The 22,839-nt window shown below is 35.6% G+C and overlaps 1 protein-coding gene across 6 annotated transcripts in view; it reads left to right on the top strand.

Annotated features, from left to right (window-relative positions):
* Mbd5 (methyl-CpG binding domain protein 5) overlaps window positions 1–22,245 on the top strand; it is a 416,793-nt gene extending 394,548 nt beyond the window's left edge. For 2 of the 6 annotated variants that reach the window (XM_058573479.1, XM_058573478.1), the window contains exons 17-19: window positions 8,785–8,858; window positions 16,494–16,569; window positions 19,634–22,245. In XM_058573479.1, coding sequence (XP_058429462.1) covers window positions 8,785–8,858; window positions 16,494–16,569; window positions 19,634–19,705 — 222 coding nt within the window. In that variant the 3' untranslated portion in view covers window positions 19,706–22,245. Of the gene's footprint in view, window positions 1–8,745; window positions 8,859–11,338; window positions 11,447–14,442; window positions 14,530–16,493; window positions 16,570–19,633 lie in introns of all 6 variants that reach the window. The other 4 variants (XM_046426967.2, XM_058573476.1, XM_058573475.1 and 1 more) reach the window with 4 other exon arrangements.
* Window positions 22,246–22,839: the final 594 nt, after the last annotated feature.

Here is a 22,839-nt window from a genome sequence, read left to right as displayed (position 1 = left end):
AATTTCAACAGGCCTGACTAACTGCAAGCCAGGTATCCTTTACTTGATGTATTAGTGACCCTGGTTCATCAAGAAAAGATTAAACTATTTCTGTGTAATACCAAAGCATGATTTATTTGAAAAAAGGTCTGTGGTAAAACATCATTTTTAATTTGCCCTCTTATCCAAGTGAATCAGTTATGATGGAAATTTTATTTGCATAGAATTCCTTAATGCTCAGCAATGTTAGATAAATAAAGCCTTGTACATTAATAACTAGGCTTCTGCTTTTTAAAAGGTAAGCAGTGCTTTAAGTTCCCTTCTGTATACTAAAATGCCTGACATTTTAATAAAGTCTACAGAGAATGAGACAGACTAATTCCATAAACAACTTATTTATTATAGTAAAACCTTATTAATTCCATCTTGCTGATGTGAAAAGTTGGCTCATTTCCCCTAGTGTTTATCTTTGAAGTTTTGAAAAGTATAGGTTTGCCAAACATTTTAAATAAACCTTCTTAGCCTCTTAGCTTTATACTATCTCTGTGTCCACCAAAGTAAATTAATCTAAGATCGTGTCAGATCCCACCAGATAAAAAATCTATGTTAACTCAAGTTTTAAAGTAGATTTATTATCCCTCCTTCCATTCCATAGCCTGTCATTTATATTTTCAGTTATACCCTTCTTCTCAGCAAACTACCTCAAATTCTTTCTGGAAGCAGGCAAAGAAGAGAAAACAACAATTAATTAACATGATCACAGATTACTATTTGAAAGTGAGCTGGATCCTCTCTAGTTTTCATGTTGCATGAGTGGTCTTTGGTCTAGGTGAAGCCAAGGGTATAGTTGGAGTACTGGTATCTTCCAAGACCTGAGATAGCTACCTTGTCTTTAAGTTCATAATTAGCAGACTCTTTGTTTGTTAGAAAAAAATGGCTTAGTCAGTTTATGACTTTGGAAAGGCATTTTTAAGCTTTGGTGGGTTAATATATATAACAGAATGATAATGCATTAGAAATGTTCTACGGTTTCTGAGATGATTTCCTAAGCATCACACACTGCATGAACATAGTCTAGAGGGAACTTGTGTTGACAGAGCAGTGTGGTAGAAAGAGGCATGGACTTGGGCATTCTGAAGTGAGCTTAATCCAAACTCTGTCAGTTAAGTGACCCTGTGTAGAGTTATTACTCTCCCAAGGAGCTGCAACCTCCTTACCTCTCAAGTGGGAATATTAATTCTTACCCAGAATGCTGTCTTTTAAGAATTAGATAAGATACCACAGCTAGATTGTCTAAGCAAACAAAAGTGGCTCAATAAAAATTAGACTCTTTATCCCTATTTTCTACGTCAGACAATATATTAATTTGGAAGCCACAGTGATGGGAATGAAGTAGTTGACCTCAGTTATTGTTGAAATTGTTCAAGACTATTTTATGAACTTTGGCATATCATGTACAAATTGGCATCTGATTGTAAGTTAGTATTAGCAGTTAATTTCAAGCAAGAGTTCTACCTAGAAGCATTTTAAAGTACTCAGTTTGTTGAGTGAACTTGAAAGTTCCTCTTCCCCTCAATGTTTCCAAAAAATATCAACTCAGACTTTCTTTCCTTACCTTCCTACCTTCCCTGCATATACAGACACCAATATCAATTAGTAGAAATGGTGGTTAACAGTCTATGAAAAGTTGGGCTGAATCACGTGTGTACTCCTGTTCTAATACTGAAGCTATACAACAGCACTAGAGGGTGTTGGGTGCCTCGTATTGTACTGTTTAGGAAGTGGCATCTCCTTACTAATGTTTTTCCCTTAGTTATCAGTTTGTAATAAAGTGTGTTATAGGATATAGTTATATTTGTTCTAAATATACCTGTGCAAGTTTCTCTCTGAACCATGAACCTTTATCATTTATGGTTTAGTCTCCAAAAATAGGACCTCAGTGCTATGCTCTAATACACAGTCGTGTCCAGAGAGCTCTGCTTCCAGATCTTGGCATGGTGTTAGGGAATTCTTGGAAAGGAAAGTGGCTACCCTGGCATTTCACACATATGCCATGTTGGGTGAAGATTCTTAAGCCTAAGCAACTATGGGAGGAAATGGAAATCTTTATGTACTTATTATTTCAGTAATTATTTTAAAATAAAAAAATGCTCATTTTCTAAAACATATTTCATAACTGTCATCGGCCACTTTTGATCTTACGTGAACTAGCCTGAAAGGGTTGCCTCTCATGTAATAATAATCAAAACATGAAATTCTTGGATATTTTTCAGCATAGATCATTGATTTCACTCTTTTTGAACATTTTCACATTGGTTTTCATGTTTCATTGTTCTTACAGCTGATGTGTATTCTGACCTGAGCCAAACTTAAGAAAGAATTTATTATCAGAGTGGTACCAAATTGTCTCTTTTCAATGGAATGTCTTTTCTTGGACATGTAGACAGATACTTCTAATTTCCAGGAAAATGTCTATAAAAGGCATAGTGGGGCAGGCACCCCATTCTTAGAATCACACTTGGGCTTTTTTTTTTTTTTTCACATGGTTGTATTTGGCAGGTATCAATTAAAAATAGCTCTCTGAATATCAGGCACTCAAAATTGACAAAATTCATTATTGTTAAAACTCATAATCAAATTTACTTGGGAGCAAGACACTTTCAGTACGCAAATTCAGCATCATACCTTTGACAGTGTGGTGCATAAGCAAATATGGCTTCCCTCAGAGATTGGGCCTAGAGACCCACCCGGGGTGATGTGCCCTCCTTCAGAGTTTAAAAGTTTTACTTAGAAGAACATTCTTTCTGTGACTGATTCTCAGTGTTAACTAATTTTTTTTCCCTTGGTAATACAATACTCTATTGAAAGTGTTCTTTGTATTCATTTTGCCTTATTCTTTAACTAAAACTGTTAGAAACTAGTCCTTTTTCTTTGTACTCAATCAAGGTCCATAATATTTAGGTTGCATTTCAGCTGCTAGTGTGACAGGGAAAATCAGTGCTCCGTCAGCACCAGAGTCTCCTTGGAAAGGAAACAAAATAGTTTTTGGAAAGTAATAAGGTGTAAAATTCAGGCCAACAAAGCCACTTCCTGATCAAAATTTGAAAGATAACAAGAATGAAGCACCAAGTAACATCAAGAAATGCGACTATTGGGGAAAAAAGACTAAAGTGAGCAAAAAGCTTGAGTAAGACTGTAAACCCTACTGTAGTGAATTGTAGAATATAGTGAACATTTTTCATCCTGAGCAAGATTAAACAGGAGTGGGAGGCCTGTCTCCCTTCACACAGGTAACTGAGATCTAGCGCAGGGTTCACAAGCCTGACAGCACAATATTCACATAGATAGCAGTAAATGGAATCTGAAGTCTGAGGCATACGCATGTGACATGAACTTTTAAACACTGTTTTCTTAGAAATGGAGTTTATCCAAAACACATAATTCTGTTTATGTATTGTGGACTGACATGAGATCTGCTATCACATTTAGAGCACTTACTTTCCTCCTGTAATATAGTTCTGTAGCATTAAAAACACTGTTATCAAATGCAAAAAGGAGCCGGAGTGGTGGCACACACCTGTAATCCTAGTGGCTTGTGAGGCTAAGGCAAGAGGATCATGAGTTCAAAGACAGCCTCAACAACTTAGCAAGGGCCTAGGCAACTCACCGAGACCCTATCTCTAAATAAAAATTTTTTTTAAAAGGGCTGAGGATGTTGCTCAGTGCTTAAGAGCCCCTAGATTCAATCCCCAGTACCCACCACCACCCCCCACAAAAAAAAAAAAAACACGCGTACACACACACACACACACACACAGAGGAAAGGAAGTACCGGATGTCTCAGATAGTACCACTGCCCAAAATTGTCATAGTGTGGATCTGGTTAGTTCATTTAAAAATGAAAAATCCTAAAAATTAGGATTCATTTAAGGGGCTTCTCCATGAACACTATCACTATTCATTTTGCTGTAATGAGGTTTATCCTTTCTGTGGAATCAACTTTTTTACATAAGTTACATATTATTTATTATCAATTCACATTATTTAAAAAATGTTGAAATACTTCACTGAAGTTAGCAGGATTTTTTTCAGTTTAAAGATGTTATTTTTGAGATACACACTATCATTTTAAATATTTACTATTAAATAAATGTTTGATAATAATGAACTTGATAAATGCTTCCTATTTGTTGATTCAGATCTTTGTTTCCCAGAATTCAGCTAAAGTTGCATTTTTTAAATTTATTTTTTAGTTGTAGTTGGACATAATACCTCTATTTTATTTATTTATTTTTATGTGGTGCTGAGGATTGAACCCAGGGCCTCACATAAGGCAAGTGCTCTACTGCTGAGCCACAACCCCAGCCCTAACATTGCATTTTGCCTATCCTATTGTTTACCTTAATTTTTTTTCTTTCAATTAATTTACTAATTTATTTATTCATTCAATAAATATTTGTTTGCCATCTATGTACTAAACACTATTCAGACCACTTTTAAATTTAAATATCTACTTTTAACCTAAGTTATCATATATGTGAAATCATAGGCATGATGTTATTTGTATTTTTCTAACATAAATTTACATAAATATATAACTATTAAAATATTTGAAGATTTGTTCATATTCCACCTAAAATAATTTCGTATGTCACCAAGGCGAAGTACTTAGGGAAAAGCTGCTTTGGTATTTATGTATGTATGTATGTATTAAATTTTCTTTTAGTTTTAGAAGGACACAATACCTTTATTTTGTTTATTTAATTTTTTTACATGATGCTGGGGATCGAACCCAGTGCTTCACGTGTCCTAGGCAAGTGTTATACCACTGAGTCACAACCCCAGCCCATTGGTATTTATAAAGTACGTCCATGTTCACAGTTTTAGATCTTCTCACTGACCCATAATGATGTGCATGATTATCCCCACTTGACCAAAGGAAGAACTGAAAACCAGAGAAGTAGCATTCCTAAGACACAAATCATGGACAGTTAAGGCAGACTCCAAACTCTGGTCTTCTAACTTTGAGCTTGTACTTTTTTCATTATACCATTGCCCCAACATTTGTAGAGATAGAGTGGGGAATGAAGACCAAAGGCGGAGCTGGAGGTCAGCTGTCTGGCCTATTGTGAAATCTGTCATGCAGCTTGTGCTCCATCCACTGACCTTTATGTGATGGCTTTGCCCCAGCACTAAGTATTAGTAAAGAAATCACAGAGTGGTATTATCAGGATTAAAGCCTGCAGGGAATTTTGACCTCATCTCTAGTTAACTGGGTCTATTCAAAAGTGATCTAGGATCATTGATCCAAGCTTTTCTAATATGTACTTTATACTTCATTTTAGAGTCTTGGTGGGTCTTTCTGAAAGGTTCCTATTTCCTTTTGTCATAGACTTTAAGTTACTTCTGAGATATATTACATGCTACTGTGCTGACCCCAAACCAAAATTAAATTTCCAAATGTTATTAGTGTGTACCTTCTGAACTAAATAAGCAACAAGAGAGACTCAGTCTTGTTCAGAAAAGCTCTCAATCTTCTACTAAACAATAGTGTCTGAGTATGACACTATGTCATGTGTGTTTCTAACACCTCTGCACATACTCCAAGACTATATATGGAAGAATTATTATATTTAAAGACTTAAAGTGAGAGAAAGAAGAGTTTTTAAAAATAGTCAACATGTATATTTAGACATGAGGTAGTATGTGACCTATAAATGCATCTAAATTACAAGTATCTTTTTCTAATTCTTAAATAGCACATGTGTAAAGAGATCTATCATTATGACCATTAATACTAGCATCATTATTGTTAGGATGAGACTGTGGGCAGATTATGACTAAAGAGAAATATAAAAAGTCCTCTCCCAATTTCTCACTAAAATAGGAATGAAATCATTTATGAAACTCTTCTAATTTATAAATGTATAAGAACCCAAGATTATAATTATAGGTAAAGGTATTACTTGCTTCTTCAATATAGGTTTTAGAAGAATACTTTTGTATGTTTAACCTTTTCTAATGTTATACTTATGTATTTGATTTCCAGGTGCTTTTTTTGATTTACAAGTTAACTGAGTGATTAATAAGGGAATGTTCATTATATCATTAAACATGATTTCCATTTGATAAGAAATTGGATTTATTTTGTTCTCTGATACCATTTTGGGGGGAGTATCTTCAAAGAATTTCTTAAATATTGTTCAAGCATATAAATACTTCCCCCAGAAATCACACAGAGTCTTCATATATATTTCATGATACAGATATATAATTCTGAAAGAAATCAAATAAACATTTTCCTCTGGATATGTATGATCTTGTCATAGCAGAAATGCACAGTGGTGTGTATCTTATTTATATTTAGTTTAAGATAGCACTGCCATTACCTCTTTTGAGGTCATTTAATCCTTTATAAATAATGTAGTTCATTATGACAGTGCCTTAGTGTCTTGAGGTAGATATAAATGGAGAAACTATAATAGAAATTAGTTTTGAAAAAAAATCACTGGAAAATTGTGCAAGCATAAAAAATTTGAAGATTGAGCAAGTTATCACCTAAATTTCTGTAAAACTGTAACTTGATTTAAATAGTTATGTTTTTTAGTGTGCATGTTTGTTTTTTGTATGTAACTTTATATAATTTATATACATAAAATGGTTGTATATTTCAATATATATTAGAGTTAGTCTGATGGAAAGAGGTTGAACCCTTTGGAGTCAGCTGAGTTTTAACTCTGGTCATGCTACTTAAACTTATGGGTCTCATCTGCAAAATAAAAATAATATTAGTTTGCAGTATTATCATATTAAATGATAAAACAGTGCCTTTGACATAAAAATGCACAAGAAATGTTTTCACTGTCCCTTATTTCTTTAATTAAAAATAAAAATTGACAACTTTACAGAAATAGTTTTACCTAACAGTTTTTTAAAATTCAGATAAATAGGGCAAGTTTTCATTGCTGTGTCTTTGTTTCTGCGGCCTCAATCCATTTTGAGATCTGTCATTACAATAGCTTGTATCTAATAGGACTTTTTGTTACAGGAGAGCTTTCTTTCACCTAAAAGAAGTTTATTTAAAAATAAGTAGAATTAGTTTTTGATACATAAATGTAATGTGCACAGCATCTTTTATATTCCCTTCACATGACTGAATATAGGATAGAAACTCCTTTCTAATGTGAAGTGTAAAATATAAAAATGTAAAAATATATTGGGGAACTTTTATTTTATTTTGTTAAACAATAAATGGATACATTCAACTTACTTAAGCTTCTCTAGTCATCCAATAGGACATGTTTCTTTAAGCAAAGTGTTATGGGAACACAGTCCTGTCTTTTTCTAGCGCACAATGGATGGGTACCCCCAATGAACATGTATGTATAAGATATTTGTATTCATCAGGAAAAAGTACAAAAATATAAAAAGGAAACCATTCCCATTATTTGACTGTTTTTCTTTGCATTGACCAATTAGAAATGTTGGTACTCAGACACGATAATGGAAACATTTTGTTAATCTAATAATAATTTCCTTGCTTATTAGTGTTTATTTTCTTAACCATGAGGCATTTTAATGAACTCTGAATTTTCATGTAAAGTGGGTTGTGATGAGGAGGACAAACTGTTATAAGAGACCGCTTGAAGCTGTGTTTACACAGCAAGCAATAGTGTTTCTATAAGGCTGATTTTTTTTTAAAAGATCAAAAAAAATAGCAAAGTTTTTAAAATGTATTTTTAAAAATTCATTAGTCACATACAGGTTTTCCTATGGTTTTTTTTTTTTTTTTGGAGGGAGGTATGGCTTCAAGAACCATGAACCAGCGGGGCCTGGTGGCATGCTCCTGTAATCCCAGGGGCTCAGGAGGCTGAGGCAGGAGGATTGCGAGTTCAAAGCCAGTCTCTACAAAAGCGAGGTGCTAAGCAACTCAGTGAGACCCTATCTCTAAATAAAACACAAAATAGGGCTGGGGATGTGGCTCAATGGTCGAGTGTCCCTGAGTTCAATTTCCGAGACCAAAAAAGAACCATATTCCAGATCAATGGGGGCATATAGCAAAGGCTGCATACAAACCCCCAGCCACTTTCTGTTGGCCACACTCTGCTGAGGTAGTAGACTTCACACAGATTGGCACTGATACCACAGGACAGGAGCGGGGTCATGCCCATTCAGTATTAGCAACACCCTCTTCCCACCTCAGCCTGGACTGTGGGTTGCCTATGGCCCTGCTGGTTCTGTGGCTTCTCAGAGCCTAAGCAATCCAGATAATAGCTGCTCCATGCCAGAATGTGCTCAATATGATGTCACATTTTAATGCTCACTTCAAGTCTAGCAAGAAGGTAAGTGTTATTGTTCTCATCTTAAAGAGGAGGAAAAAGACTCAAATTCTGACCTGTTGTCTCCAAAGGCCACCCTCTTCCCTAACCATAGCTCTTGTATTCCCTTTAGTGAATACTAATGCTCAGTGACTGAACATCAGGAAGTGTGAAAGTGAATCAGAATTTTTTATTTGTACGATTTTGTAAATTGGAGGTTATTTAAATTCCAGGTTTTCTTCCCCAAACATTATTTTCAAAATGTTGACAATTTCAAAGCCAAACAGTCTTTCATTTCCATTGAGACTGCAGCTTAGAGCCATAGAATCAATCTCTAGTTGAACAAGGACAAAAAAATTGACAGGGCAGTGAAGGTTAAGGCTCCCCTCCCCCAGTGCAGCACCTGCTTGTACAACAAGAAAATAAAAACTGTGTTGAATGATTGCAGGTCTGGGTAATGTGGTTTGGTGTTCATACCTTCACTCAGGTGGAGCCGGAGAAGTTGAAGACACTAACAGAAGGTTTAGAAGCCTACAGCCGAGCCCGGAAAAGAAACAGAAAGTAAGCACTTTTGTTTCCCCAATTTGTTTTTCAAGGATATGATTTACTGATTTTTCTTCAAGGAAAAATGAAATCTCACTGATCCGGTCCATGTTGTAACCTGTGTAAGTGCAGTTTAATAGCTATCACCAAAGAGGACCATTTTAGACAGGCCAAATTAACCATTCCAAAAATTATATTGTTTCCTAACAATTTGTGTTTTCACTCTGTGTGGGATTTACTTCTTTATCAGCTCTTTCCCCACTCCCTCCATCTCCTTGCCTCTCATTTAGCGGGAAAGAAAATATGATTGATGTTTCTTTAAACAGCAATTAAATATGCTCTAGAAGTTTAGTTAGCTTATCCATTTGCAATTCAAATGCTTTGGTGGGGAGAATACACCCATTTGTACACATATAAAATATTTTGGCAGATTAGCTATTAGTCATAAGGATCCTAACTAATGATTTTTTGTTGTGGCAGGGGTATGGACTTTAAAATAGGTTTTATTTGGAATTATAACAAGAAGTTGAACTTGGGCCATTATTTAATCAGTCTTCCTGGATTTTTTTCTTGAGGAAAATGTAGTACAGATGAGAAGAAAATATTAGAAACCGTTTTTTACTACAATACAATGTTTTATGTATAATAATTATTATTTCATATGAACATAGAGAACTACAAATGCCCTTCTGTTTATGTACATAAAGTTCTTATAATATATCATTGGCATACCTGTACAGTTGCTATAAATACCACATTATCAAACAACCTCAAATCTCATATTAATTTTTATTCACTTATGAAATGATCCTCACATCCTTCCCCCAAACATTTACACCTAGACTATCTTTTTGTATTTTATCATCATTTTAAAAGTATCACTTTAACTTATGTGTATATCAAGATTTATAAAATGGAGATTAGACTGATTAGTAGTATATCTTGCATAAAAGACTTAAATAATGATACCAATAAAAGACTTAAATAATGATACCAATAATATCTACTAAAGGGCATGTTCTTGCCCTTTGTGGTGTTTTCAGTAATTCTTCTCAGCGGCACAGTTATAGAAGTCAATAAATCTTGGAGAGACTCCTCATCTCAATAGACTGTCTCATAAAAAGACGACAACCACAGGGTAACTCCTGTGTTCTTGTGTGCATACTCTTTGGAAGGCAGCACTTGGGCACTGGTTATTGTGAGGGCTGAGTAAACTGTCAGATAAATGCTGTACATGTCCAATGAAGATCACAGAAATCCAGGTCCCCTTCTGCTCTAACTAAAGTGGTACATCTCTTCAGAGGTTAGGGTAAGTTAAGGCCAAAAAAATTAATAGCAGGTCTGCATGAAAGGAAGGAAGTTGCAAAACAGCCACATCGCAAATTTTTAGTGGGCCAGTTGCTATAGAATATTCAATAGTACATATTTTTTGGTGTAAAGATCCCCAAAATAATTCCACAGTGAAGAGCATGCCAGTTATTTTGGATTATTGGCAAAATAGAGTTTATAACACAGAAATGAAATAATGCCTCCAAATATTTAGATACACTGCCTTGAAATGAATTTCTTTTGCCCATAGATTTGCTGTTAATCAGTTTCTAAAATGTAATGAGTAACAAACAAAACACAACTTTAAAATCATTTCTTTACAACCAGTTTATTATGTGTGGTGAATTAATATGGGCACTATCTGAGGGAATTCTCCTGATCATAACCATAAACTTAGATTACATGTTGAAGAGGCAGAAAGAAAAAAATATGAAGTAAATATTAGTAAAAAGCAGCTTTGTTGATCATACTATTATCTAACCAGTCTGACTTACCTTGTAGATACCCAGTAGAATACATTTTGCACAGATAATTTCAAATCCATTAAGTTTTTTTCCTCCCAGTCACAAGATAGAACAGAATTACTGAGCCTATTTACAAATAAGGACACTCAGACCCAGATATCTTAAATAACTAGTTAAAAGTTACATAACTGATAAATGATACATTAAACTAAATAATTTATTTATTCCCAATTTAAGGAGACTAATTTAGAAAAAAAAATATCTGCCTGTGCCAGGCATACTGCTACTCCAGTCCCTGGAGCTCACTTCTAAGTAAAAGAACAGATACAGAAACAAATAAAATGTGAAAATAGCAACGATAGCAAGATATATAGTGTATTTGGGGATCATAGAGAAATAGCATTAAACCCAGATAAAGAAAGGTTTCTAGAAATGATATCTGAAGCAAGCCTTACACTCCCATAGGTTTGTAATGATTTCAATAATATCTATTAAAAGAAACCACACCAAGATGGGGGTAGAGTGGATAGTGTTTAGATAAGAACAGCACTTGGATTTGTAGGAAAGTATCAGATAGGAAGTTATAAGAGATGTGGCCTGGGGTATAAGCAGGAATCAGATCATGAAGGGCTTAGAAACAGCCAGTAAGATCTTTATCTTATTGGAAGTGCCTGAAGGGCTCAGATGGTTGGATTTTCACTTCAGATATGGATGTGGAAGAGAACAAATTTTAAGAAAACAGTATTGGAGACAGGGAAATCATCTAGGAGCTCATGCCAGAAGACAAGGGAGGAAGAGGACCCAAACCAAGAGGTGGGTAATGAGAATGGATGAGAATGAGGGTGGCCAAGAAATATTGAGGAGGTAAAATTGACAGAGCATGGTGATTGATCACAATGTGAAAGAGGCCAAACAATCAAGGACAGCTGTCAGGTTTTTAGCTTGGGTGACTTGATGGTGGTGGAAACACTGACTGGTGTGGGAAGTACAGGGGAAAACTGATGAGTGCAGTTTGGGGAGCCTGTGGACTGGACTCACAATCCTGAAACTGGGAGAAGTGGTACTTGACAATGTGAAATAGCTGTAGTCACACAGAGATACTGTGATCACTTGACGAGTGGTGGGCTGAGTATTGAATGCTGGAAAAAACTGAACACTTAACAGACAGAACAAAGAAGATGGGAGGAGGAGAGGAGAATCAGGGGAAGTGGGTAAGGTCTTAGAAGACAAAGATTGAAAATTTCCTGGATGATGAAATGATGGACAGAAGTCCAGTAAGACAAGAACTGAAGATCTCCATTGTTGGGCAGTTTGGAGGCCACTTGTGGCCTTACAGAGCAGTTTCCAGTATAGTGATAGGGGAACAAAGTACTCCTAGTTGAGGAGAAAATAAGAATAAGAAAGTAGAGGAACAGATAGAGGCTATTTGCACTCATTTCTACACATGTAAAAAAATTTTGGAAAAGAACAATGAAGAATCTTTCAGATGACAAAGATTTCACTGCTTTGGTAGAATGAGAAGAAAAGAGGAAACGTCTAAGAAAGGAAGGTGGTATTTGGAACAAGAGGGTTAAGAGGTTGGTTTTGACCTGGGTTCAGGTCCTATTTCTGTGACCTCATAGCCGTGTGCCTTTGGGGATGTTGCTTGATCTCTTGAAATCTAAATTCTTCATTTCTAAAACAGGAATATTACTTCCTATCTTGGGTTTGTTATAATATCCTTAACACAGTAGTTGGCTAATGATATTTAGTAAATGGCTATTTTTATTATAAAGAAACAAAAATATTTTTGCCAGTTGAAACATTCTAGCACTGTATTAGATATTTAGAACTTTATGTAGTTTTTGTTTTGTTGTTTTTTGTACTGGGGATTGAACCCATAGGCACTTAAACACGGAGCCGCATCCCAGCACCTCTCCCCTCCTCACCTTTTAAAAGATCACTTATCTTTTATTACCATAATTCCTTAACAATGTTGAAATTGGGCCTAGCCTGTTTTTAATATTTTATTTAGAGACAGGGACTTGCTAGAATTCATAATCCTCCTGTCTCAGCCTCCTGAGCAGCTGGGATTACAGGCTTGCACCTGGCTCATGTAGTTGTTTGAATCCTTAATATCTATCTTAATCCAAACTATACAATAAATAAATATCTTCAAACAGATGTATTAATTGCATCCTGATCATATAATTAGTATAAAATGTTTATATAAAACATTATTCTGGGAATTTTGTACTTAAAAACATATAGCTTTATAAAAGAAAATTTTGGTATCTTTTAGCTATGTTATAGTTTTCATTTAAATGAGGATCAAATCTTCTCTCAATATGTACAATTTTTTGATAGCCTGATATTTTATGAAGCTGCAAAGTGCTGAAGTGATAAAATAAATCTTATTTTCATGCTAAACCAAGAAATGATACTTAGCTTCTTTAATTTCTTAAATCTGCCTGCTTTCTATGTGTATTTGATTTTCAGACTATAGGGTTCTTGATTTTCAGGTCTCACTTAAATTTGTTCTGTTCTACCTGCAGTGAGTCACAGTCATTCTGAACTGTCACTGGAGTAACATGCCATTTCTCAATTCCCTCCTATTTCTTGTATCATTCACAGATCTGTACCTGGCCTTTTTCCCCTCTAATTAGCGAAGATAAGGATAATGTGTGACAATATAGGCAATGAAGTTGAGAAGTGGCAATTATCTCCATTAATAATTAGAAAGGTGATTATATGAACATCTATTACTTAATCAAGTAGTTTTTAGAGTGTCCATTAGTAAAAATGTTTATTATTAAATGTCAGCAGGGAATAGAAAATAGTAGAGGAGACTCCATGGGGAGGCCCTCTAGACTGGAAGACTAAATTTTGACTAATTGTTCATTTCATGAACTCACGGAGTTTTTTCTTCCTCTTTTAAATTAATTCTTCCCTGACCTAACCAGTTAGTGTGAAAATTGGTTTGCAGATTTGACATCTGGGAGAGTCTATCTTTACCTCTTGATTCTCATGATGTATTCAAATAATTTTATGCCCCACATCTATGCATTTATTTTTCTCTTTCAAAAGTAGTAATTTCTCCCTCTACTAATTGTTTTAACTTTATTACAGACAAAACATTATACTAATTTCACTTAAGTTAATGCAAGGTTTTTACAAATGTTTTAAATATTTTGCTGAAGAAAAAGATGTGCTGCGAATTGAACCCAAGGCCTCACTCATGTGGGCAAGCACTCCAACAAGCCACATACAGGTTTATTTTAGATAATTATAACTTTTTAGATACAGTCAAATTTTTTTTCAATAATAAGGATTATTAATTGTTTTGGTTTTTAACTTTTTTTCATATTTTTTAAAATTTGTTCTTTTTAGATATACATGACAGTAGAGTGCATATTGACATTCTATACATACGTTGAGTATAACTTATACTAATTAGCATCCCATTCTTGTGGTTGAACATGATGTGGAATTAACAGTGGTCATTTGTCATTACATGAACATAGAAAAGTTATGTCCAATTCATTCTACTGTCTTTCCCATTCTAAACCAGAAAGATTTTATAATCAAAAGATACAACAACTAAATATCATTTAAAACTGATTTCCATACTTTCCAAAAACAACAAAAAAAATATTAAGGATACATTTATTTAACACATTACACAAAGCACGATTTTTCTGGGACATTTGGTAGTGCATGATATTCTCAGAACCTTCAACAAACAGCCTCAAAAAGGTCCCAGCCTAACCTCAGCCAAACTCAGATGACCCTGCAGACACCTGAGATTGGGTTCCCTCTTATTCACTCAGGATCATGCTTCACAAACTCCTCAATGGAAAAACAACTCAGACTGACTCTTCAAGGTGGCCAGGACCCCTTAACACAGGAATGGGAATGTGAGTGAGAGACGATGCCTATGTGAGTGAGAGACGATGCCTATGTGAGTGAGAGACGATGCCTATGTGAGGAAACACTGATCACTGGTTAGGAGAAATGAGTGCATCCTATCAACTTGAACAGTGCTCATAAATAATGGTAAAGGGAAAATGGGCAAGTATGTATATCATGAAACCTGTGTGCATATAAAAAACATAGTATGATACTAACATCTGTTCATGGATGTGTCATGTAAGATATGAAAACAGACCAGAAGCTGGGGAGGAACATAGGAAAGAATGTGACTGGAAATTGTGGAGAGATGGGAAGTCCAATTTTTTTCTTTTTAAATAAAACTTAAAGAAAATATGTAGTTTATTGACAGTTCATTCTGGAGAGGGAATGTATTAGGGTCATTATTTAATTCTGTGCTCTTTTCTGTATTGTTTAAATTTCTAAAAATGAATAAGAAAAATATAAAAGCTAAAGGTTATCTAACAAGGCCAGCAAGCCAGAGAGGGTTGGTGCTATATTGCTCTTATAATTTGGTTAAAACAAGTACACTCAGTCTTTCCTTTTGGTTAGACTCACTAAAGTGCATACATGTCTTCCAAAACATAGGACCAACCATGTTCATTTTGGACAAATGTTTTTATTTAGCAAACATATGCAGCTTTCATAGTGTGCCTAGAAATGTAACACTCAGGGGTAGAAAACTCAAGAATTCTCTAAGGGGCAGAAATATGAAATGAAATATATAAATTGTCCGGTCATGGTACGAGGGCAGTGGTGAACCGAAAGGCCTCATCTGAAGTTCAAAATGTTTCTGCGCATACTGTGCTAGCCAAACTAAGTGGGACTGTGAGGAAAATCCTCCCACAACTACAAATTTCCAATCTCCATGTGATGCTGAGATGGGACTTAACTCTTGGAAAACCATATGAATAGTATTACCTCTGCAGCTTTTCTAGTAATTGTCCTATCAAGATAAATGAAATGGGGCTGGGGTTGTGACTCAGAGGTAGAACGCTTGCCTGGTATGTGTGAGGCACTGGGTTCTATTCTCAGCAGAACATATAAATAAGTAAATTAAATAAAGATCCATCAACACCTAATTATATATATATTCACAATATTTGAGTATTCACAATAATTGAGTAATTATTTATATGCATAAAGGAGGAAAAACAAGTTAGCAGGATGAGCAAAGGGTGAAAAACCACAGAGAGGGATAACGTGGATTTGCCTGATTTTAGTAATCAGTGCAAGAGCTTCATAGGTAGTTTCAGAAATGACAGATGTACCGTGTGTTATTCAGTTCAAATATACATGATAGAATGCTGAGAAGAGAGAAAAAGTCAAAGGAGTGATAGGTACCCTGAAAACCATTATTCTTTATCCGTTCAAATAGTTACATTATTTTGGCTGTAGGGAAAATATGCTGAGGAACAGGCTCAGAGCCACAGGTGTGGCTAAAAAGAAATTTCTCACCTGATAAGAATTTTAGCCTTTAGTTGCTCAATTCCAGAAGCCAGGATGCTCCAAAGAGGGCAGAGGGAGCTCCCTAGTGGCCAGAGCCTGTAGTTCAGCCCCTCCGCCCTTCAAGCCACAAATTGGCAGATGGCAGCCAGAGAAAAGGCAGGCTGGATTCAGGGAGTCTGAGTTGCATTGGTGGGTGGGAAAAGAGGCCCCGGCCCAGTTTTTTCCCAAATAACCAGACTATGGAAGTAGCATGTAGAAGGGGAAAGAATTCATTTCTCCCCACTTCATATGTTCAATTTTTTTAGTAGCTTTCTGGCTTTAGTCATTAGTATTCAGTGATAAGAAACATAAAGTAACGTTTTGTCATCTGAATTTTCCAAATGTGAATATAAATTGACTTTCTCTGGTGGAATTCGTACTTTTGTTTTCTACTTAGGGAATTAAATTGAAATTTTTGTTTCTTCAATTTATTAAACTGGTGTGTTGTTTTCATTAATTCCAGAAGTGGGAAGCTAAATAACCATTTAGAAGCTGCTATTCATGAGGCCATGAGTGAACTGGACAAAATGTCTGGGACTGTAAGTTAATTTGTTTTTCCATTATACTGTGTTTCTTTGAAAATAAATTATATTACACTTTTTGGCAAAGTCTCTCAAATATTGTCAAGTAACCCATGCAGCAATTCTAAATTACTAGACTAAGAAAGAAGACTGATATCAGGAAAGATTCAAAGTCATTTAAGAAAAAATAACCTAAAAAAATTAACAACATCCTTTTTTTCTGAGATAAGTAACTTTTGTTTTTCTATATAACCTTCTTTAAAATGTGAACAGCAATATATTGAAGTTTAAACAACAGCTTTCTGCATTGACTTTGTTAATGGCAGTAGCCATTAGTGCTACCTAAATATTCAGTAATGCAAATTTCACTCTGTCCATTGGACAAAAAAGTGAAATTGAAAAGTTGGGTCAAGATCAAGGGTATTTAGACCTTTCATTTTCCACCTACTGTTACCTTAAAAATATTTGGCACAAAATTATATTGTTAAATTATAAACTATAAACTCGTTTTTTAAAGTAGTATCTACTTTTTTTACAATTTTTATTGAACTGTGCATATAGTAGTGTTGAATGTGAGTTTAATTATTATCATTTCATTCACATATTGATTCATATAAATACTCAAAATATAATTTTAATAGTCTCTAAAAAGTGTGACTTATCTACAGCTATATAGCAATGAAAGGTAACTTCTTTTATTTGATGTTTGAGTTAGCAAGATTATCTGAATTTCAACAACCTATCTAATGGCTACTTAATGATAAATGGAAGTTACAGATTGAAAAAAAAATGTTAGGATTCATATGGGCTTAAGAAATTTTGTGATCCAACTCATCATTTCATAAATAGGGAGATTGAGACACTGAGACATTAAATTTCCCTGTAGAATTATAGGAAAGGTCTAGATCAGGGGTTAGAAACTCAAAAGTCTTCTAGGGTCAAGCAAATAATATTAGGCATGAGAACAACAGCAATTGGAATGGACTGAGAAAGGCCAGAAAAGTGCACTAGTTACAGTAGGCTACCCACAGGCTTCCAATCCTGGGAACCCCACCTGGCAAAGACCATTGTTCACTTGAGTTTGGTCCTGGCAGAGGACACTGTTATTCTACACAGTCATTCAGGGACCCAGATCCTCTCTGTATCAAGTATCTGCCATTCCTCAGGACATCAGAGTGATCCCTATATCCTTTGCATCCAGTCAGTCCAAGCAGGTAAAAGAATAATGTGTGCAGAGGACTGTCAGCATAGTTCCCATGGGCCTGGCCCAATTATATGGCCACCTTAAGGAAGTGGACAAGGCACTGTGGTAGGCAATGTGCCTGCCCAGAAAAAAGATAAAATGGGTTTGGTCGTCATCTCATTACTCTCTGCCTCAGGACATTTGACCTTTGTGGTCAATGGGCATCTCAGAGTGATGAGAACCATGCAGCATGGGGCACATTCTCCTGGAGTTCCTTCTTCCATACTCCAGCAGATGTTAGCCATGTGAGAATCTATGCTAGTGTGGTAAGATCGCACCATTTTTCATGACAATTTTGAAAAAATCAAATAAAATACCTTTTTCGGCCACGTTTAGTTTACAGTCTTGAATAAAGATTTCTGTCTTCAATTATAGAGAGCCTTCAGTTAAGGTTTTCCATTATAGTTAATCTTTTTTTTTTTTTTTTAGCTGTAGATGGACACAGTACCTTTATTTATCTTTATGTTGTGCTGAGGATTAAACCCAGAACTTCACCCATGCTAGGCAAGCATTCTACCGCTGAGCCTCAATCCCAGCCCTATAGTTATTTTTTTTAAATGTATTTAGAGAGGATTAGGAGGAAGAGGCAGTTTGAAGAACTCATAAACATTATTTTAAATTTTTAAATATTATCTTCAGATAACATTCTGCATTTGACTAGCATTAGCCTCTACTGTTAGCTAAACTCCACCCCTCCCCATGCTGGAGATGGAACCCAGGGCCTTGCCTCACATTCTAAGAAAGCACTCTACCACTGAGTTAAATATCCAGCCCCTAAATATTAATTTTAAAATGTATAATCCAGCCAATTTGTAGTGGACCTCAAGAGCCGATTGTGCGCATCTCTTCCCTAACTTAAGTTCTGTGACATCACATTGGTAGGTTGCATTTGCCATGGAGGAAATATTTACACCACAGAAATTGGCAAGTGCTATCGTGGACTTGTGTTCAAGTTAAGAATTTGCTGTGCCACTGCCTTGGGCCCATCCTGCCTTTCCTGGGTCTTGACCTTGCTCCCTCAGTAGACACATTACAATGTGAGGCACCTGATTACCTCATCACTACCCGTCAACATCATATCTGCTATCTAATGCTCTAGTGCTATTCAATCTCTGCTCGATGAGATGCACAGCCTCCAATGCTGCTAGTTCCTGCATTTCTCTAAAGATGAGCTCAATTGAATAAATGAAGCAAATTATGTTATATGCATTTTTAATATGTCACAATGAGCCCCACTATTATATATAACTATAATGCACTAATTAAAACATTAACATTCTTAAAAAGAATCAATTGCTCTTCCTAGACTACACAAGCTCAGACGTGCCAACAGATGGTAGTGATAGTCTATTTTCCATCTTGATTCTTCTCAGAAACAAACATCCTTGGGCTGAGCTATGTGTGTGTGTTCTTCTGATCTTTGACACTTCTTAGTAGTTGTAAAATAAGTAAGGTGATAAACATGTCAGTTATGTATTTACACACTTTTCCAGGCTGTAGAGAAATTGGTGATCTAGGGCCCTCTGGCAGAACAGACTTCATTTTTGAATGTACAGGGGGGATAGCAACTGTGTGCTGACTTCCCCACACACTGGCTTTCTTCAGTTCTTCCTTGTGTTCCCCCAGAGTGTTGCTCTGCTTATCAGTTTCTAGGATTCTCTAACCTTTTACTGACTGTGGGCACACTGAGATCTTGGGAAAGATTCTAAACACCTCAGGATATCAGTGATTGAAAGTGAAAATCAGAGTCTGTTCCCTATCCTATTTCTTTGCCAGAAATCATATAGTGATTGTGATTTCAACCACTTTTGTTATTGTTTTCACCTTTTTTATTTCCAGGTTCACCAAATCCCACAGGGAGACAGACAAATGAGACCCCCCAAGCCCAAGAGGAGGAAGATCTCCAGATAACAGAGACTACTCCACTAATGCCCAGTGTTTATCAAAGGAACATGCACAGATGTATCTGTATATAGGTATTGATATGGCCACAGTTATATCAATATTTAAACTATGGCAGATAGTTACCACCACAGGGTGCTAAAAGAAGCAGTGATACAAAAGTTGTTTGATCAGGAAGGATAATGAATGCTGGAAAAACTAATCACAGTCCCTCTATGATGAAAGTGATCAATGGTCAAGAGATTACTGAGAAACTCTTTTTCTATAATACTAAAATTGTGATTATAAGAAATAGTCCAAATGTTTCTGAAAAATTTTCAATGTTGTATATAGAAAGTACAGAATTTCATGGTGATATCAGAAATGTAAATATTGTACAATATTGTCATGTACAAGCGTACCTAATGCACACTTTATCTTTTATTGTACAAAGAAATAGTGTACAAAATCCTTTTGGTTTCTATGGAGTACACCTACCAGAGACTACCAGTGTAAAGTGATAAATAAAAATACAACCTAAATGCTTTTCTATGATAATGTAAAAGATGCTGTTTTTGTATTTAACAGCAGAGAAAAGTCATGACGATGTAATATCTGAATTATGACATACACTGCACACCACTGAGTGTCCATTTATATTGTCTATTTGGAATGAACCTTGCCTGGAAGCACTGGACTCAACTTTAGGTGTCTAGGAAATTGCGACCTTACAGATTTGTAAAGGGATGAGGGCTCACAGGTCTAAATTAAGAATTAAGAAACTGCAACCATTTGTTGCATATTTTTTTTACCTAAGTTTTAAAATAGAATAGGTTTTATAAAAAAAATCTTAGATGGAATATTTTACTCAGCAGCCATTTCTGTAGTTCATATTTGATAGCCACCTGTTGAACTAGATAGATTACCACCATTGATGCTCAGAATTAAGGTTCTTTTGCAAATGATATCTGACAAGGTAAACATTTCTATTTCCACACACAGAGGCAAAATCCCCACTTTGAACCCATTTCAAAGGTAAGAGTGGTTATAGTTCAGTTTTTCAATAATGGCAAAAGAAAATACAAATCATCAAAGCTAACTTCATATCCACTCGTCAGTATTACTTAACCCAGAAGTTAAGGTGGCTTACAAAATTATTAGCAATGGTAATTTTTTATCAGTATTATGTAACATATCAGATTTATTTTATTTAAAGAATTATTTATACCATTAACAGATTCTTATATATATATTAATGTGGCTGAAATGTGCAGGTTAAATCTATTAGCCAAATTATTTATATTATATGAAGTAAGAAAAAATGTGAAACAAATGTAGAGAGAAAATACCACATTACAGTGTACAAACCTAAAACTGTGAGCCATTGTAAAGTACAAGGTAATTAATAAGAAATGTAGCACAACATAACTTCCCATCTATTTTTTACAGTTTTTGTGGTGGTGGTACAACCCTGTCTCCTAGGCAGTTAAGCAAAGCTTCAGGCCACCAGACTTCAGTTGAAGATTATCAAAAGAAGGGGTCCATTATTCCTTTTTCTTGGATCCACAAGCCCCCACCCCCAAACCACTCAGAGCACTGCTTATCCTCTAGTGGGGGCTCACCAATGGTCATTGTAATGCTCAGCTGCTGTATCCCCAAATGCTACCACTTCCCCACTCCTTTCCCATCCACCTGCAAATTCCACAGTCTTGTCATGTAGCAGAGTTCCAGTAACTCAGGAAAAAGGAGACCAAGGTCATTCCTCAAGTTGGTTTCTTGGGGCCACAGCACAGAGCATGCCACCTGGGCTTACTTTTCATAGCAACAATTATTAGCTCTTCCTCCAGGTCCCCTGTGTCTCTCTGTCCCTTCTGTTCCCAACCTCACCCCTACCCTTGACCCTGATGGAATGCAACTGGCTACACTAGGCTTCATGGCCTGGAAGTAGGAACCCTTCCTTCATGGGGTAGGTTCATTTTGTCTTTTGCGTATTGGTGGGATTGCCCGCCTAGTCCTTCCTGCAATCAGAGGAAGTAATCTTTGGATAGCTTAGATGACATATTTTTGTTATAATTTGAAATATTTAAACCATTAATGTTCTTTTTTTTTGCACCAACCCGCTTTTCTACTGTTTTGTCTACACAGTTGTGTTTATTCACAGATAGATGCATAAGTGTGTTTGTGTGTTGGGTGTGTCTGCATGTGTTATGTTGATATGTAGAAGACGTTTTTAGTTTGCCTCTCTGTCTGCACACTGAATTTGTGTCAGTCAAGCCTGCCTTTGGGTATCTTGAGGGATTCAGTTCATGCTTCCCCATCATTGTATACTTTACATCAGTAGACCATGTAAAGTACATCTTCTCCCATGATTTCACTGGTTGCTTATGGCTTGATATGGGTGCTAGGTATAGTTGTCTCAGTCCACTGGGGTTTTTTTTTCCTCTCTTACAGTTGAATGGTTTCATGTAAGCAGTTAATGTAAATATTGTTAGCATTTTAGGTCATGCAGTGCTGTAACATTTTTTTTAAATGTTGCACCTACTTTACAATTAAAAAATTGGTCACACACACTTCAATTCTGCCCATAGAGCCATTTCTTTCTCTTTGTATTGAAGCCAATTCATTTTTTTTTCAAATGAAGGCTAGCTCTTCTATGTTAGTACATTTTTTTATTCCCTAAAATCAACTTTTAAAAAAGAACAAATCCAAGAATGGGAACAGAGTGAAAAATTTTTGCTTCTTTAAAGAACATAATAGTCCCCACTGTAAAAGGAAATCAGTTTTACTTTGTGTCCCTTAACAGTCCTAGGAAGCTCAAGGAGAATAAACTACATATCTAAGTAGTTTTTAAAGATTATTTCAAATGAGTGAAAATTAACTGAGCAGCTCTTGTGTGGTTTGTCTTTGTTTGTAGCATTAAAAGCAATCCAGGATTTTTATTTATTTAAAGGAACATTTTTGGCTTGTACTCTTCAGTGACATTATGAATGAAAATGCTTTAAGAAGAACATTCATTCCTCGTAATATCATGGGCCATATTTAGTCTTTTGTTTAGACGCTGACTTTGAGTTTTTGCTAAGTCTGTTTTTTAAGTAAACACAGCCTTCTCACTTGGACTTAACACTGCAGAATTGTGGGAAGAGCAGAGGGCCACTATTTTTTTT

Source organism: Marmota monax, unplaced genomic scaffold, assembly GCF_021218885.2.
Source record: "Marmota monax isolate L192 unplaced genomic scaffold, Marmota_monax_Labrador192_F-V1.1 WCK01_AAM20220418_F8-fsc00048, whole genome shotgun sequence".
In the NCBI taxonomy this organism is placed as follows: domain Eukaryota; kingdom Metazoa; phylum Chordata; class Mammalia; order Rodentia; family Sciuridae; genus Marmota; species Marmota monax.
This window is presented reverse-complemented; position numbering and strand designations above follow the sequence as displayed.